Source organism: Lates calcarifer, linkage group LG23, assembly GCF_001640805.2.
Source record: "Lates calcarifer isolate ASB-BC8 linkage group LG23, TLL_Latcal_v3, whole genome shotgun sequence".
Classification (NCBI taxonomy): domain Eukaryota; kingdom Metazoa; phylum Chordata; class Actinopteri; family Centropomidae; genus Lates; species Lates calcarifer.
The window spans coordinates 15,073,348-15,088,810 of record NC_066855.1 but is presented as its reverse complement, the minus strand read 5'-3'; the positions used below and the strand labels follow the sequence as shown (position 1 = coordinate 15,088,810).

Here is a 15,463-nt window from a genome sequence, read left to right as displayed (position 1 = left end):
CAAGGATCGAGGCTGGAGTCTGACCTGTGTCAGAATGTGGAGTAAAGGTCAACAGTGAAGGGTCAGGGTCACTTGAGGATGTCCAGTCTGACAGTGTATCACCATCTTGTGGTCAAATGATGAAGAGCATTTTGTGCTGTCCTATCAAAACTTTCATTTATTAGGTGTTTAAGAAAACAGATGCACATAAAGAGAGATGTATGTAAAATAATATAACATGGTATACCTTCATATAAACTGTAAGTGGAAGAAATATAAACAAGTAAATGTTATGTCATGTACTTGAGAGGACAGCTCTTACCAAAATAGATACCTCATGTGATCCTGTCCCAAACCTATGGTGAACCAAAAGGAAGTATTATAGGGACTTGTTTTCCATTTTGTTTTGAGCCACATAAAAATGAAATTATTTGTTATGAAATAGCTCTAACTTCTACTACTACTACTACTCAACAAATCTAACACCTTGTCTCCTCATAAGGCAACATCACCACATTGTGTTTCTGTCCACCTGATGAATGTGTGCCCAATATTATCTCTCCTCTTAGCTCTGTTTTTCATGTACTGTCCACTCCTAAAGGAAATATCTGTCTTTCTCTTATGTCCACAAGCCAGTCACTAACTTTCTTCAGTTTGAAGTTTATGAGAGCACTGCAGAGTCATTTGAGTCAAAAATAATGATTTGCAGAGCTGTGAGGATTATAACCAGCAGAAACTAGCAGATGTTGTGCTGTGTGTGATACCACTCTTATCACATCTCTTGTGTTGCCCCATGTAACAGCAAGGTCAGTATTGTAGGTGACCTGCAAATCAGTGCGCTTTTTCACTGTCATCCTAATTTTTACCAAGTATAGGTTCTTGAGTATAAAGGAACAGACTGTGATTCGTGCTACTCTACTTTATATAAGCAGTGGTAGCTGTAGTTTTCCAGTGAAAGGTCAGTTTTGACTCATTTAGAAAAGTGTGTAATTGGGTCTATTAGTGTGTAGCAAGTGATGTGAGCAACTTGAAAGCAGCTCTTCCTTCAGAATATTTCTTTATTATTATCATCAGTTTGGTGTATGGCAGGGTGGATCTTTTCATATGAAACCCGCCGTGTGGGTGGAAGCTGTTGTGGGGGCTGTGATCTCACAAAGGCAGCTTTTCCGCCAACCAATCCCTCTCTAGCTACTTGGACGACAGCCCAGCCCCCTCAGATCACCCTCCTCCTTTCCTCTCTCTCCCTCTCTCTCATGCGTGATGCACGCACACCCTCTTGCTGTCTCTCTCACATACATACACTTCATGCTCCATGCTCCGTCATAGCAGGAATTTTCCACTCAGCAGCAGGAGAACATTGCAGCCAGCTGTGCTGTCAATTGCAGTATATGCTTGAATCTCAAAGACTGTTTGCAGATACCCTCTTTTCTTCCAGCTCCCTTTTCCTGGTTTTCCTCATGTGCATAGCTACACTCATGCACACAACCACAGCTACACAAAGCACATGGTGTACTGTACATGGTCCATTCCCATTTCTCTGTTTTTTTTTCCTTTCAAAAATAGCTAAAAGAAACTTCATGCAAACATGAACATGTGTATTCTGTACACTGTGTACCAGGACAGTGGAGCAGAAGAATGCAAATCCAACTGCTGGGACCCAAGGGAGACAGGACAGCCGTACTGATACCTCCCCCTCCATCTCTCCTCTGTCTCTTTCACTCTTTAGTACACACACTCTCCCCTTCCAAAGAATCTTACATGGATCAGCTCCAACAGTAGCTTTTTTTCTCTTCTCATCTCTATTTCTCAGTCTGTCTAATTCTCACAGTCTCTCCCTCTTTTGTGTCATTGCCACTCACCATAGAAATCATGATTAAACTCTTGAAAGGACATCAAGAACACTTATGTATATGTACCATGTGTTCTGTATACATAAGAGGCAGCTCATGTAAGCACACCACCCTCCCCTTCCCTTTTCCCATACATTTCATTGCTTAAGGTCAGGGCAGGACAGCAGAGTGAGAGAGCTGGCCTGAAACCACCCGCTCACTGAAAATACATACGTACGTAATCTTGGAAGCCAACACCACACAGGGGGAGCAAAGGGAAACAACGGGAGTGTTTGAGGAGCATTTTTCATAAACATTGGCTGGATATTTAGCAACGTGCGTAAAAGAACAGCTAGAGATAATAAACAGACTTTGAATCTTTAAAACCCCAATCAAAAGTAGCTGTATGGTGCCACCTGTTTCAACATATTGTTTCTGTCAATGCTGATACTGGGAGTTAACTTAAATGGAGCTGCTTTTTTGGTGTGATGTTGGTTAGTTCAATGAAGAATTCTTAAAAGTAGTTTGACATTTATTCATTTTTTTCTGAAAATTAGTTGAGATACCATTCTTATATCTATGCACTACATGTGAAGCCAGGGACTGAGGGCTATTAACTACCTCAGCATAAAGGAAAAATAGTGAGCATGGCTCTCTGTAACGTTCATCTACCAGCACCTCTAAAGCTCACAGGCTGTTTACCTGGTTCGATATGTGGTGTAACTAACATCTTGACAAACAACTTTTTATCCATCCGTGTCTTTCACTGCAACAACAAGACACAGGGAACTTAACACCACCTGTTTATTGATCACCAACAGACACAACTTCCTATAAAACCATGAATTGTTGTTTCTACATTTTACTTTGTGTATGGATTAAACTAACAAGATAGATGGTTTTATTTTGTGAGCTTTTGAGCTGATAGTTGGTTAGAGATAGCTTGGCTTGCTGAGTCAACTAGCTTCCAGTCTTTATGCTAAGCTAAGGTAATATTGGTCTTAACTTCAGGAAGGAAACTAAGATGATTAATGAAATATTTTTATTTTACATTCAGTGATGATTCAGTTGTGCATCAAGATTTTATGACGGCAATTTGGAGAAGATATTATTATGTTTTAACATGATAAAGCCAGGTCCTTAAAGACATGCTTTTCCCAGTTTGGTGTGGAAGACCGTGACTGACCTGAGCCAGATCTTATCACCCAACATAAGTGTTGGACCTGAATAATATTCTTGTGGCTGAATGGGAGAAAAGAAAATCCCTGCAGCCAGGTTCCAGGAAAGTCTTTACAGAGGGCAAGAGGCTGTCAGAGCTTCAGATTAATGCCCATGGTTGTGGAATGAGATGTAAAATGTTCAAGTGTTTGCATACTTCTGGCCATGTAGTGTCCATACATCCTCTGAACTCTTGGCTGTACTTTAATCTTGGCTGCAAACAGATTGCATAAATTTGGGGTGTTTATCAACACTTGACTCACTTCATGAATTATAGTAAAACATATTTTCCTTTACCAAGACAATGCCCAAAAAGTCAAGTAGCTAAATAAATTCCAGATTGTGTTTCTAACAGTGCAAGGGGGAGAAATACTTGGAAAAAAATACATTGACTTGGAAAGAGTCTTCTTGGGATTGAAGCTTCTTTGAGAGAATCCATTACTGCCTAAGTCAACACACTGTAGGAAAACATGGAAGTGTAAAATTTATGGTTTTAAAGGAGCATGAATGGGAATATGATGAATGAAAAATGAAGCAAAAATAATTGCCACAGATTACAGAGGTTCAGGCCTCATCTGGTTTAACACAGAAAGACACATGCAGACATAATCTTCCTCCTAAAATTACAAATATCAGAGGTTATGTGAACATGACAGTCATGCAAGAACATATGAGAGGTTTCTTGATCTGGAATTAGGAGATTAGACTAAAAAGTATGTTTATAGATGGGTAATGAGGATTAAATTTAATAAAGAGATTAGACGTAGGGGGTCTGAGAGGAGGGAGCCAACTAAACACTGAGAGAAGCGAATATGTAGAGAGGACAGTGTCTGTGTGAATGTGTGAGATGGTCCATAAGAATAGGGGTCAAGGAGTTTAGGATGTGCTGGGAGGTTTATGGAGGGTTATCCTGGGACAAGAAGAGGAAGGATGTCTCCCACGTCCTGCATACCAGCATATACTCCCAACATAAACACCATACACCTCATTCAATACATTACAATAACCCAGACAGCTCATAAAAAGTGATAAAATATACAGTCTTGATTTACTGGTCCACACTTATCCCTCAGTAAAACACTTCCAAGACTCCATGAGTCAAAAAGCTGTTAGTGCGTACAACACCATGATTCATGAACGTATGTAGTGACAGTTTGTGTACTAGCCAAGATAAAAACGTAGATAAACTCATAGTGGAAGCCTGAGCTAAGGGTTCAAGATCGCGTAGAGTGATTGATTACTAAAACTGTAGCACAGAGGAAGCAAAAGTTCATATGTCTTTAAATAATTCTTTTGTTCAACACTTTGTTTTCTGCTACTCCCAGTAAGAGGTTGATACATGCTACATGGCCAAAGGTATGTCGATTTCTGAACATTTTACACCATGGGCATTAATAAGATGCAAAACAAGACCAAAAGAGCACTTGTCCACACACTTATGGCCATTTTGTGAATCTCACTGGGGTCACATCTTAGCTAAATGGACTGAGCAACAAGCTTTTTGTATGTCTAAAATATCTGAAATCCATCAGTGTTAATAAATTCTTCATTGCGCTGTAACAAATTATTTAGACAACAAGGCCAGTGTAGACATAATGTAGCTCTTGCTATGCATCCCAAGGGCCATAGCTAGATCTGTACTGTGAGCCTACAGTAAACCATGAACCATTAAATAAGTTCTTACAGTAAGCTCTCTGCCAAAATCTGCTAAAATGTGCATTAAACATTTACACAAGCTATATACACAGTTCATAAAACAAGGATCTGGTGCCTAACAAGGAGGAAAATATGATTAAAATATAATAAAGAATATAATTAGTATCACCCTGTGTTTAACTGCTATGGGGTGATTTCAGGTAAAGTGGGACAATTTTTGGCAGATCTCTCTTTAGTCTTAAACAGTTTGTCCTCTCCAACTACAGTGATGTTGTCCCCCTTTTAAAACAAGTTATAGCAACATAATCTATTAAATTCTTTTGAAAAGGTGTATCCTTATGGTTGAGCAGGACACATGTATGTGAGTAAACAATGCAAAAATATTTACTCAAATATATATTTTATTTCACTTCTCTCTCCCTGGCAGTGTGTTTGTCATCTCCTGTAAGCTAATTAATATAAAATATATATTACTGCAATTTCATATATTTGTTCATAGTTATTATGTAACTTTTAATTAAAAATAAACTGTATAATCATTACTGCTGAGAAATTTATATTTCACAGTTCACACCTTACACAAGAAGAAGTCAACAGTGGCGATATTGTAAATGTATTATTATGAATTTTAGCGCCATCGTGCGGCGAGTAGGAATAAAGCAGGCGACCTTACGTGTTTCCGTTAAAGACGGAAGCGGAAGTTGCTCAAATCCATTACATCTACGGTGGTCTGCTTTCCATGAACAAAAACAACACTCGTGGAGAATGGCAGACGGTGGAGTTGACGAGCTATCGCAGCTCGAATATTTGTCTTTGGTGTCCAAGGTCTGCACTGAGCTCGACAACCATCTGGGAATAAGTGACAAAGATTTAGGTGTGTATTTTTGGCTGAGAACAGTCGCACTAGACGAGGGATCTCGGTTTACTAGCTAGCTTATGCTAACTAGCTGTTGTTAGCCAAACAGTTTTATCTGTTATCGCTGTAAACTGGCATGTTCTCCCACCAAAGTTATTTCTGAACTATTTTCTGTAACGTTGATTGTATTTATAGGCAACACCACCATTGCCGCAATAATTGATTCGTGTGTTTTCAATGTTGGAGTTGGTTTCGGTCAGCGGGTGTAAGTGCGAGTTTAAGTGTAGTCCTGCTGTTAATTTACTGTCTTATTCCCTCGCAGCTGAATTTGTCATCAGCCTCGCTGAAAAACAACCGACTTTTGATGGATTCAAAGCTCTTTTGCTCCAAAATGGAGCCGAATTCACAGTAAGTCCAGCGTTAAAAGCTGCATCAGCAGTCATGAAGCGATGTAAGATAGCAATTAATTACCTCAACTTGGAAACTAATCTTTGATTTCCCCTGTGTCTTGTGTTGTATGTATTGTAGGACTCTCTCATCAGTAATTTGCTCAGGCTCATACAGACAATGCGACCACCATCCAAGGCATCTACAAGTAAAGGTAAGTTAATGATACTGTTGAGAATTCGACTTTCGGCTTTACTGAAATGGAAGATGGGGTTCCAAATAACAGTGTTTGCCTCACAAAAGTAGCCTTTCAGTCAGCATGCTGTGGAAGAAAAACATAAGAAGCAGTTCCTATGCTAAGCAGAAGTATATTATATTTTATTTCAACAGCGATGAAAATGCAGGTTTGGGGACATATTTTAAACTGAGAGACATTTCCCCCAAGAAATTGTGTGTTACCACTGTTTGTACCATTTGACTGCTATTTGTCCTTTCTCTGTATAATGCTATGTAGTGGTGTTTCCTCATTAAAACTCCAAATAAAGAACATCCATCCTATTTTCAGCTGCTGAGGCTTTGGTCAAACCGAAGACCGAAAAGGATAGGCTGAAGGAGATGTTTCCTGCTCTTTGTAGACCAAATGATCCAGCACCAAAGGTAAGCGACTCAAACACATTATTCTTAGGTCTTCATATTTCTTGCACAAATATCTTTTTCTCCAGGGAGAAGACTCTCCACTTTGTTAACCAACTATCAGTATGTTGCTAACCGTCTGAAAATGTATGTAAAGTGTCCTGGAGAGGAGTTGAGTGACATGTTTTTAATTTTGATGGACTTGCATTAGTCTGGACCTTGCTGTGTGAGTTCTTGAAGTTAGACATAGGAGTTGTGTACTAATTAAATAACCTTTCTACCATGATGCAGCATCTGCCTTTGAGTTGTCAGCATTTATAAAACCTGTAATCTCTTAACATTACTGCTGCGTGTGGTTAAACTTACCATTCAAATTAGCTATTGTGAATATCAAAAATTAACGTGGTGGTAAAATTAAATAAAGATGGTGACCAGTGAGAGGTGTAAGCAGCTGTGTCTGTAATGTTTCTGTTTATCTGACTCCCTCAGAGGCTATTAGATGAAGATGATGTGAAAGTAGCAGCTGATGCCATGAAGGAGCTGGAGATGTTTATGCCCAGTGTCAGTGGGACGGACACGAAAAGCAGCAAGAGCAGGTAAGATGACTGAGGACACGTGTCACATTTTTATTTTCCTTCTTGAAAAAGACTTTTTACATGCAAGTCATTTCTGCTTTGTTAAATATAGGAAATACCACAGCCCCATAAATATGCATTCTGATATGATGTCAACAGTGGCTTTAGATTTTTACTTTCCCCACTTATTCTTGCAGGTCAGAGAAGAGCAAACGCCATAGTCGAAGTCGCAGCAGGAGCAGAGAGAGAGACAGACATAGAGACAGAGACAGGGATCGGGAAAGGGACAGGAAGAGACGGCATCGTTCACGATCACGCTCCAGATCCAGGTCTCGGTCCAGAGACCGTGATCGGCACAGAGATAAAGACAGAGATCGCGGCAAAAGAAAAGACAAATCATCCCGTTGGAGTGAGCGTTCACCTAGCCCCAGAAAAGACCAAGACAGAGACTCTGACCGCTGGAAGGACAAACATGTGGACCGCCCTCCACCAGAGGAGCCTTCTGTTGGGGACATCTACAATGGCAAAGTCACCAGCATCATGCAGTTTGGATGCTTTGTTCAGCTGGAGGGGTTGAGGTCAGTTTGAACAAAAAAATATTAACACAACTCTTATCTAGCTTCAAGGTAGCAGCTTAGCCCACTGGTTACTGATATAAACTGTGTTGTTGTTTTGCTTGTGTAGGAAACGATGGGAGGGTTTGGTCCACATCTCAGAGCTGCGTAGAGAGGGTCGTGTGGCCAACGTGGCTGATGTTGTCAGCAAAGGCCAAAGAGTCAAAGTTAAAGTACTCTCATTCACTGGCTCTAAGACCAGCCTCAGTATGAAGGTAAGACAACATTCATCATGATCTCATGTGTGTGTGTTATATATGTGTGTGTGTGTGTGTGTGTATGTATATATATATATGTATGTGTGTATAGAGAGAGAGAGAGAGAGAGACTGTTGTTCCTTTGATTGCAAGCACGTCTTGTTTTCTAATTTCTTCCTTCTCTCTTTGCCAGGATGTGGACCAGGAGACAGGAGAAGACCTGAACCCCAACAGGAGGAGGAACGTAGGCCCAGACGGAGGGGAGGAGATCTCCATGAGAAATCCTGACCGGCCAAGCAACCTGAACCTGGGCCACGCCCCTGAGCTGGAGCAGGACGACACCCTGGAGCGCAAGAGGCTCACTAAAATCTCTGACCCAGAAAAGTGGGAGATCAAACAGGTGGGCTTATATAGTTTGGACTTCTTTACAGAATTCAAAGTGGCAGAAGCTGCTTAAGTCTCTGAGGAAGAGACCAAATCCCTTTTGAAGGCTTATTTTATCATATGCTGATACTGATCCCAGTTATCTGCTCACAGATGATTGCTGCCAACGTACTGTCCAAAGAAGAGTTCCCTGATTTTGACGATGAGACAGGGATCCTTCCTAAAGTTGATGATGAAGAGGGTAAGAGATTGTTGCATCCTCCCATCAGTAAAACACACTAAATACATATATGATACTGATATAAAAAAGAATTAATGTGAAATATAACCGAGATGGCCGCTTACTGATTGGTTGTGTTTATTCTCATTCAGATGAAGACTTGGAAATTGAGTTGGTTGAAGAGGAACCCCCATTCCTGAGGGGACACACCAAACAAAGCATGGACATGAGTCCTGTCAAGATTGTCAAGGTACATTTTACCTCACATATAGGATAATTCAGTGTTTCAAATTTTGTCTCATTAATCATTGTCTACTTTATATTTAGAGAAGATAGATATTGTTTGCAGAATTAATGTTTGTGAAGAGCTGATTCTTGTTGTCCAGCTGTCTTCATTGCAGCACCAACACACATAGACATAAAAAGCATTTATAGCCTATTAAAATACACGCCTCATAGTGACCTCTATGTCTTTCTTCTACTGTCCACAGAATCCAGATGGCTCTCTCTCCCAGGCGGCCATGATGCAGAGCGCTCTGGCTAAGGAGAGACGGGAGCTGAAGCAGGCTGCACGTGAGGCAGAGATGGACTCCATCCCCATGGGGCTGAATAAACACTGGGTCGACCCGCTGCCAGACGGTTAGAAATCTGCTATGATGATGTTCATATTAAATCACTTCTAAGTCACAGATGTTGATGCTGAAGAGCAGTTCATCAAATCAGCGTATGACACTAAAACATCTGCTAGCTTGAAATTAGCATATTGATTATCTTCACCTCAGTCTCCAGATTTTCTTTAAATATCCTTTGGGTTTTATCTCTACTTTTGGCAGCTTTAAATATCAAGACTTAATTTTGGAGTGCGGTCTGTGTGTGAGGCCTCCTTTATAAAAGCCACAGCCCAGTCTGAGTCAGGCATGAGACTTCCTCCATGAGGAGACAGTGCCCCTCAGGCTTGCCACTACTGGAGATGGTTATCTGGCTTCCTGCAGCCCTCTGTCTGGCCGGATGGATTAGTTTTGCCATGGTTCACTGTGTCTGTATGCCCTCCATAGCCCCAGGTGGTCTAAGACTTTTTCCAAGGGTGGGCATTAGCCTGTCATAACAGTGCAGTAATAGCAGTGAGATTTAGTTGACGCATTAAAAGTAGACACAATTTCTCTTCATTATTAAGCTTCTTCTGTTCCTCTCTTACAGCTGACGGTAGGCAGATTGCAGCCAACATGAGAGGTATTGGCATGATGCCCAATGACATCCCAGAGTGGAAGAAACATGCCTTTGGGGGCAACAAGGCCTCGTACGGAAAGAAGACCCAGCTCTCCATCCTGGAGCAGAGGGAGAGTCTGCCCATTTACAAGCTGAAGGAGCAGCTGATTCAGGTTTGTCACAGTTTAGAAACAAACCCCAAAGGGAGACATTTTCACAGATTCATTTGTGCATTTCACACAGGAGTTTATAAGTGATTCTGATTAGGTTCTTTTGAAAATGTGATTATCCTTTAACAAGCAGATGTTGATGCTTAAGTTCATTTACCCTTTGAGATGAATCAAATGAAAACATCTGCTTAATGTGAATTCCCAGATTTCAGCCTCTTGTTTTTGTTTTCACTGGTGCTGACGAAGTGTGATCAAACAGCCCCTAAAGCAATGCAGCAAAAGAAAAAATGCTGATACTGAGATGCACTTGGTGGTGGTGTTCTGTATCATTGTTCTGTTTGTGTGGGGTTTTTAATGAGTGTGAGTCAGTGTCCCTGTGTGCGTTACCTATCTTAGTTTAATAAAGACACACGGTAAAAGGTAGAGCCAGTTTGTAACCTTTGCTGTCTTCTTGTTATTCTGTTACAGGCTGTTCATGACAACCAAATCCTGATTGTTATTGGAGAGACAGGGTCCGGTAAGACCACACAGATCACTCAGTACCTGGCAGAGGCGGGTTACACCACTCGGGGGAAGATTGGCTGTACACAGCCGCGTCGTGTAGCCGCCATGTCAGTGGCCAAGAGAGTCTCTGAGGAGTATGGTTGTTGTCTAGGCCAAGAGGTGAGTGACTCGCTCCCTGATATCTAGTTATTTACTGATAATACTAGTTTTAAAATCATCAATCATGAAGTAGTTTTCTCGTTTTGTGTACGTTGTTGAATCAAAGCAACATGCTGTTATAAATATCTCTAGACACCTTGGGCAACTAGTCCAGAATGCAACTGTGATTAATCTTTTTTTGTTGTTCCAGGTGGGGTACACCATCCGTTTTGAAGACTGCACAAGCCCCGAGACAGTAATCAAGTATATGACAGACGGTATGCTGCTGAGAGAGTGTTTGATCGACTCTGAACTGGGCCAATACGCCATCATCATGTTGGATGAAGCTCACGAGAGGACGATCCACACTGATGTTCTTTTTGGTCTGCTCAAGAAGGTGAGCAGGACGAGCACAAGCTCTTATATCTTTTTTCTTTCACAGTGCAGAGGGAGAGGAAATTTTTCAATAGGTGCTGAGTATTCTTGTTGTTTCTCAGACTGTACAGAAACGCACCGACATGAAGCTGATTGTAACATCAGCTACACTGGACGCTGTGAAGTTCTCTCAGTATTTCTATGAAGCGCCCATCTTCACCATCCCAGGCAGAACATATCCAGTGGAGGTTCTTTACACCAAAGAGCCTGAGACAGACTACCTGGATGCCAGTCTCATCACTGTCATGCAGATCCACCTGACTGAACCTCCAGGTATGATTTTAATATCTTGCAAAACACACAAGTGTTCGTTTCACCATTAGACTCTTAAATGAGTCCATGTCAATGTCCTCTGTCTCTCTCGTCTCTGTCCAGGTGACATCCTGGTATTTCTGACTGGACAGGAAGAGATTGACACCGCCTGTGAGATCCTGTATGAGCGAATGAAGTCACTGGGACCTGATGTTCCTGAACTGATTATTCTGCCAGTTTATTCTGCTCTGCCCAGTGAGATGCAGACTAGGATTTTTGATCCTGCACCTCCAGGCAGCAGAAAGGTGCCTACATTTAATAATATTTTTTAAATGTGGGAATTCCAACTGCAAAATTGCACTGTACCTATAATGGCACAATACAGTATCTGTATTCATGTATGGTCTATGATTGAAGTATTACACATTATATTATTACTGTCTTTATATCCATACATAACTTACATAACTGGTTCTAACCGAGGATGAGTTTAATAGGCAAAGATATTGGCACAAAGAAATCTAACTTTATGTATATTTGTTTGACTTTGGAGCTAACGTGGAATAACCTTTATTCCCTCCCTTATTTTCTCTAGGTGGTCATTGCCACAAACATTGCAGAGACGTCTCTGACGATCGATGGAATCTACTATGTAGTAGACCCTGGCTTTGTCAAGCAAAAAGTCTACAACTCTAAGACTGGTATTGACCAACTTGTAGTGACTCCCATCTCACAGGTGCAGTATCTCTGAGATATAGATGATATTCCAAACATTTGTTTTCTTCTCACATACTAATGCTAAGAGAGCAAAATCCAAGCATTTAAAATAGATTATCAAATTATATGTCCAGTGGGATAAAAATTTTCTCTTCCTGATGTTAGGCCCAGGCCAAGCAGAGGGCAGGTCGAGCTGGCAGAACAGGCCCAGGGAAGTGTTACAGGCTCTACACTGAGAGAGCCTACAGAGATGAGATGCTCACGACCAATGTACCTGAGATCCAGAGAACCAACTTGGCCAGCACCGTGCTGTCTCTGAAGGTAAACTGTCCCTCTGCTGCCAGTGTGCTGGGCTTATGCAGTGGATATATGCGACTTTCTTAGTCTTCATGTCTGTCTTTTAGTTTAATTGGTTATCTCCTATCTGATTGTGTTTGTGTTTCCTCCCACAGGCCATGGGCATCAATGACCTCCTGTCCTTTGACTTCATGGACGCTCCTCCCATGGAGACTCTGATCACAGCCATGGAGCAGCTCTACACTCTGGGAGCTCTAGACGATGAAGGATTACTCACACGGCTGGGTAGAAGGGTAAGGAATGCTTTTACTTGGTGGTTTCCCTCAGGAGCAAATATGAAGTGGCTACATTATATCAGATCACATTTATACGAGTTATGGTTTGAATAAACTAATTATGTGTCAGTGTAGGTCAGTATGTGGTTGCTTTGTCTCCCCTTCTGTGGCCGTAACTTCCCTCTTGTCCTCTCATATAACTCCCATTAATCTTTCATTTTTTGTGAATTTGTCTTGTAGATGGCTGAGTTTCCTCTGGAGCCCATGCTGTGTAAGATGCTCATCATGTCAGTCCATCTGGGCTGCAGTGAAGAGATGCTCACCATCGTCTCCATGCTGTCTGTACAGAATGTTTTCTACAGGCCTAAGGTATGCTCAACATAAAACTTTCTATTTGAACTGGATTCATTTTTAAAATTCTGATTGGGCAGCTCTCTAAAGTAATTTAAGACCAGGTCAAAAATACATAATCATTTTTTGGTGAAAGTGTTAGAACTTTGTCTTGCTCATCACAATCGATGAAAATAAATAAATTGATATTTTATTACTTACATACAGTCAGCCCTATAAAACAAAAAACATACAGAGCTGAGCAGGCACACAGCAGCTTTAAAGGATGTGTTCAGGAAACTGTTAAATGTGTTTTTATTGCTATTTTAATTCCACCAAACAGTTTATTGGTCCTTTGAGAACTGTTTTTCCAACCATCATTTTATCTTAATTTTCCCAGTGGAAATATCAAATTGTACAGTGTATTAACTGTTTAAACCGTTCACTCATTCATTCTGGTCTTGTACTTTTTTTTTGTAAAGGACAAACAGGCCCTGGCTGATCAGAAGAAGGCAAAGTTTCACCAGCCAGAGGGTGATCACCTGACTTTGCTGGCTGTCTACAACTCCTGGAAGAACAACAAGTTCTCCAACCCCTGGTGTTATGAGAACTTCATCCAGGCTCGCTCCCTGCGCAGAGCTCAGGACATCCGCAAACAGATGCTGGGTATCATGGACAGGTAGGATGGTGCCATAATAACAAGAGAACATGAAATTTCATTTAACTCTTCTTGATTTTTCACGAATGTCCAACATGCTCTCTTCTTTTCAGACATAAACTAGATGTGGTGTCTTGTGGAAAAGCCACGGTGCGAGTCCAGAAAGCCATCTGCAGTGGTTTCTTCAGGAATGCAGCCAAAAAGGATCCTCAAGAGGGCTACAGAACGCTCATAGACCAGCAAGTTGTATACATCCACCCTTCCAGTGCTCTGTTCAACCGGCAGCCTGAATGGTACGACAACACCTCAGTTCAAACTGAGTCAGTCTGACAAGAAATAACTTGTCCTTTTTATGGTACAATAATGAATTTAAACATTAAAAAATATTCTATTCCACAGGGTTGTGTACCATGAGTTGGTGCTAACCACCAAGGAGTATATGCGAGAGGTGACCACCATTGACCCTCGCTGGCTGGTGGAGTTTTCTCCTGCCTTCTTCAAAGTGTCTGACCCCACACGCCTCAGCAAGCAGAAGAAACAACAGCGTCTCGAACCTCTGTACAACCGTTACGAGGAGCCCAACGCTTGGAGGATCTCCCGCGCCTTCAGACGGCGCTGATAAATGTAATGATGTTACAAATGCTGAAGACCTGTGCATTGTCCTGTTCCAGCTCTGGACATGTGATCAGACCATGCTGACTGAAGTCTGCATTATAACTCAAATTCAAACAGAGTATTCACATGTCCTTTTAAGACTGTACTCATGATACCCCCCCCCCCCAATAGTTCCTACATTAGCCTGTCTGTGTAGTTTTGTGGAGGGATTTTAGTGTCATTGTTTTAGAAAACCCAGAGCGATTTACTTTTTATAGCACTAAAGCAGGGAAAAAAATTTTAACTTTCAAAGTGAATCTTCTGTGAGGAGATTCTGCAAAACAATGGACTATTTATTTTGACACTGTACAATGTAATCGCGTGTTATGCAGGAATCAGGACCTAATTGAATTTAATGCAGCCTTTATTCCCTAGTCGGACCATGAGGGTGGAACATATACATTTGATAAGTTTTGTACTATAACTGGGACAACTTTCACTCACTAGTCTGTGTACCGGAGACTGGTTTTTTTTGCTATACTTACCAGTGGAACTAAGAAAATGTGTCCTCATTAAAAACTACATTTTCTAAATGTTTGTTGTTTTTTGTTGATTTTTTTTAGTAGAGGTACTCACAAAGTTAGCACATTTGAATGAGAGAGTCTAAAAATGACACAAAAACCCCACAACAACTCAGGATACTCTGGACATGTGGTCAGAGTATCTGGAAGTAACAGGTTTGAATGTTATCTCTGTGGATATAGGATTTTTTTAAAAATGCATTACTAGACACATCAGTCAAAAATAGCAACGTTATATTTGTCCTTATAGGCTGCATTGCATAAAAATAATATGTTTGACACATGTCCTATCTAAGCAAATACCTACCCAAATCTAGCTCTACTATATTGCCAGTCACTGGAAGATCCATGAGTCCATTTAAAAACTCATCAAAGTAAAGTTTTATCAACAAAACCTTTACTATCAAAACTAAAAACACTTGTGCAAAATATCCCTGTGGGTACAAGCAGAATTTATTTTAAACATTTTTATTAAGAGTGGAGAGTAGCATGCACAAGTTGTTATTGAATATACAAACATAACAATTATTGGTGATTGTACAAATGCAAAGTAAAATTAATAGTGAATATTCAGAGCTAATACATTCTCTTTTCAAGATTCATGAAAAATAACAATAAAAGGAAAAAAATCAGCCCACCTCCTGCAGAATTTTGATATTGTAGCTAAGTGAGGTGGAGCTAATTTAAACTACTTTATATACTGTTAGGTAGTTAACTCCATAGCAATGTACTATATTCAATAAGCCATCATATTCTAT

At 40.7% G+C, this 15,463-nt stretch overlaps 1 protein-coding gene across 1 annotated transcript; it reads left to right on the top strand.

Moving 5' to 3' along the window:
• Nucleotides 1-5,386: 5,386 nt before the first annotated feature.
• Nucleotides 5,387-14,717, top strand: LOC108885154 (ATP-dependent RNA helicase DHX8). The gene is made up of 23 exons (XM_018679355.2): nucleotides 5,387-5,556; nucleotides 5,861-5,946; nucleotides 6,067-6,139; nucleotides 6,491-6,582; nucleotides 7,048-7,154; nucleotides 7,331-7,711; nucleotides 7,818-7,962; nucleotides 8,138-8,344; nucleotides 8,482-8,569; nucleotides 8,701-8,798; nucleotides 9,040-9,187; nucleotides 9,746-9,927; nucleotides 10,393-10,587; nucleotides 10,778-10,963; nucleotides 11,064-11,274; nucleotides 11,377-11,558; nucleotides 11,849-11,989; nucleotides 12,136-12,291; nucleotides 12,423-12,560; nucleotides 12,783-12,911; nucleotides 13,355-13,551; nucleotides 13,644-13,823; nucleotides 13,930-14,717. Exons 1-23 carry the CDS (start codon nucleotides 5,448-5,450, stop codon nucleotides 14,147-14,149), a joined length of 3,651 nt encoding a protein of 1,216 aa, XP_018534871.1. The 5' UTR covers nucleotides 5,387-5,447; the 3' UTR covers nucleotides 14,150-14,717.
• The last annotated feature ends 746 nt before the right edge of the window (nucleotides 14,718-15,463 follow it).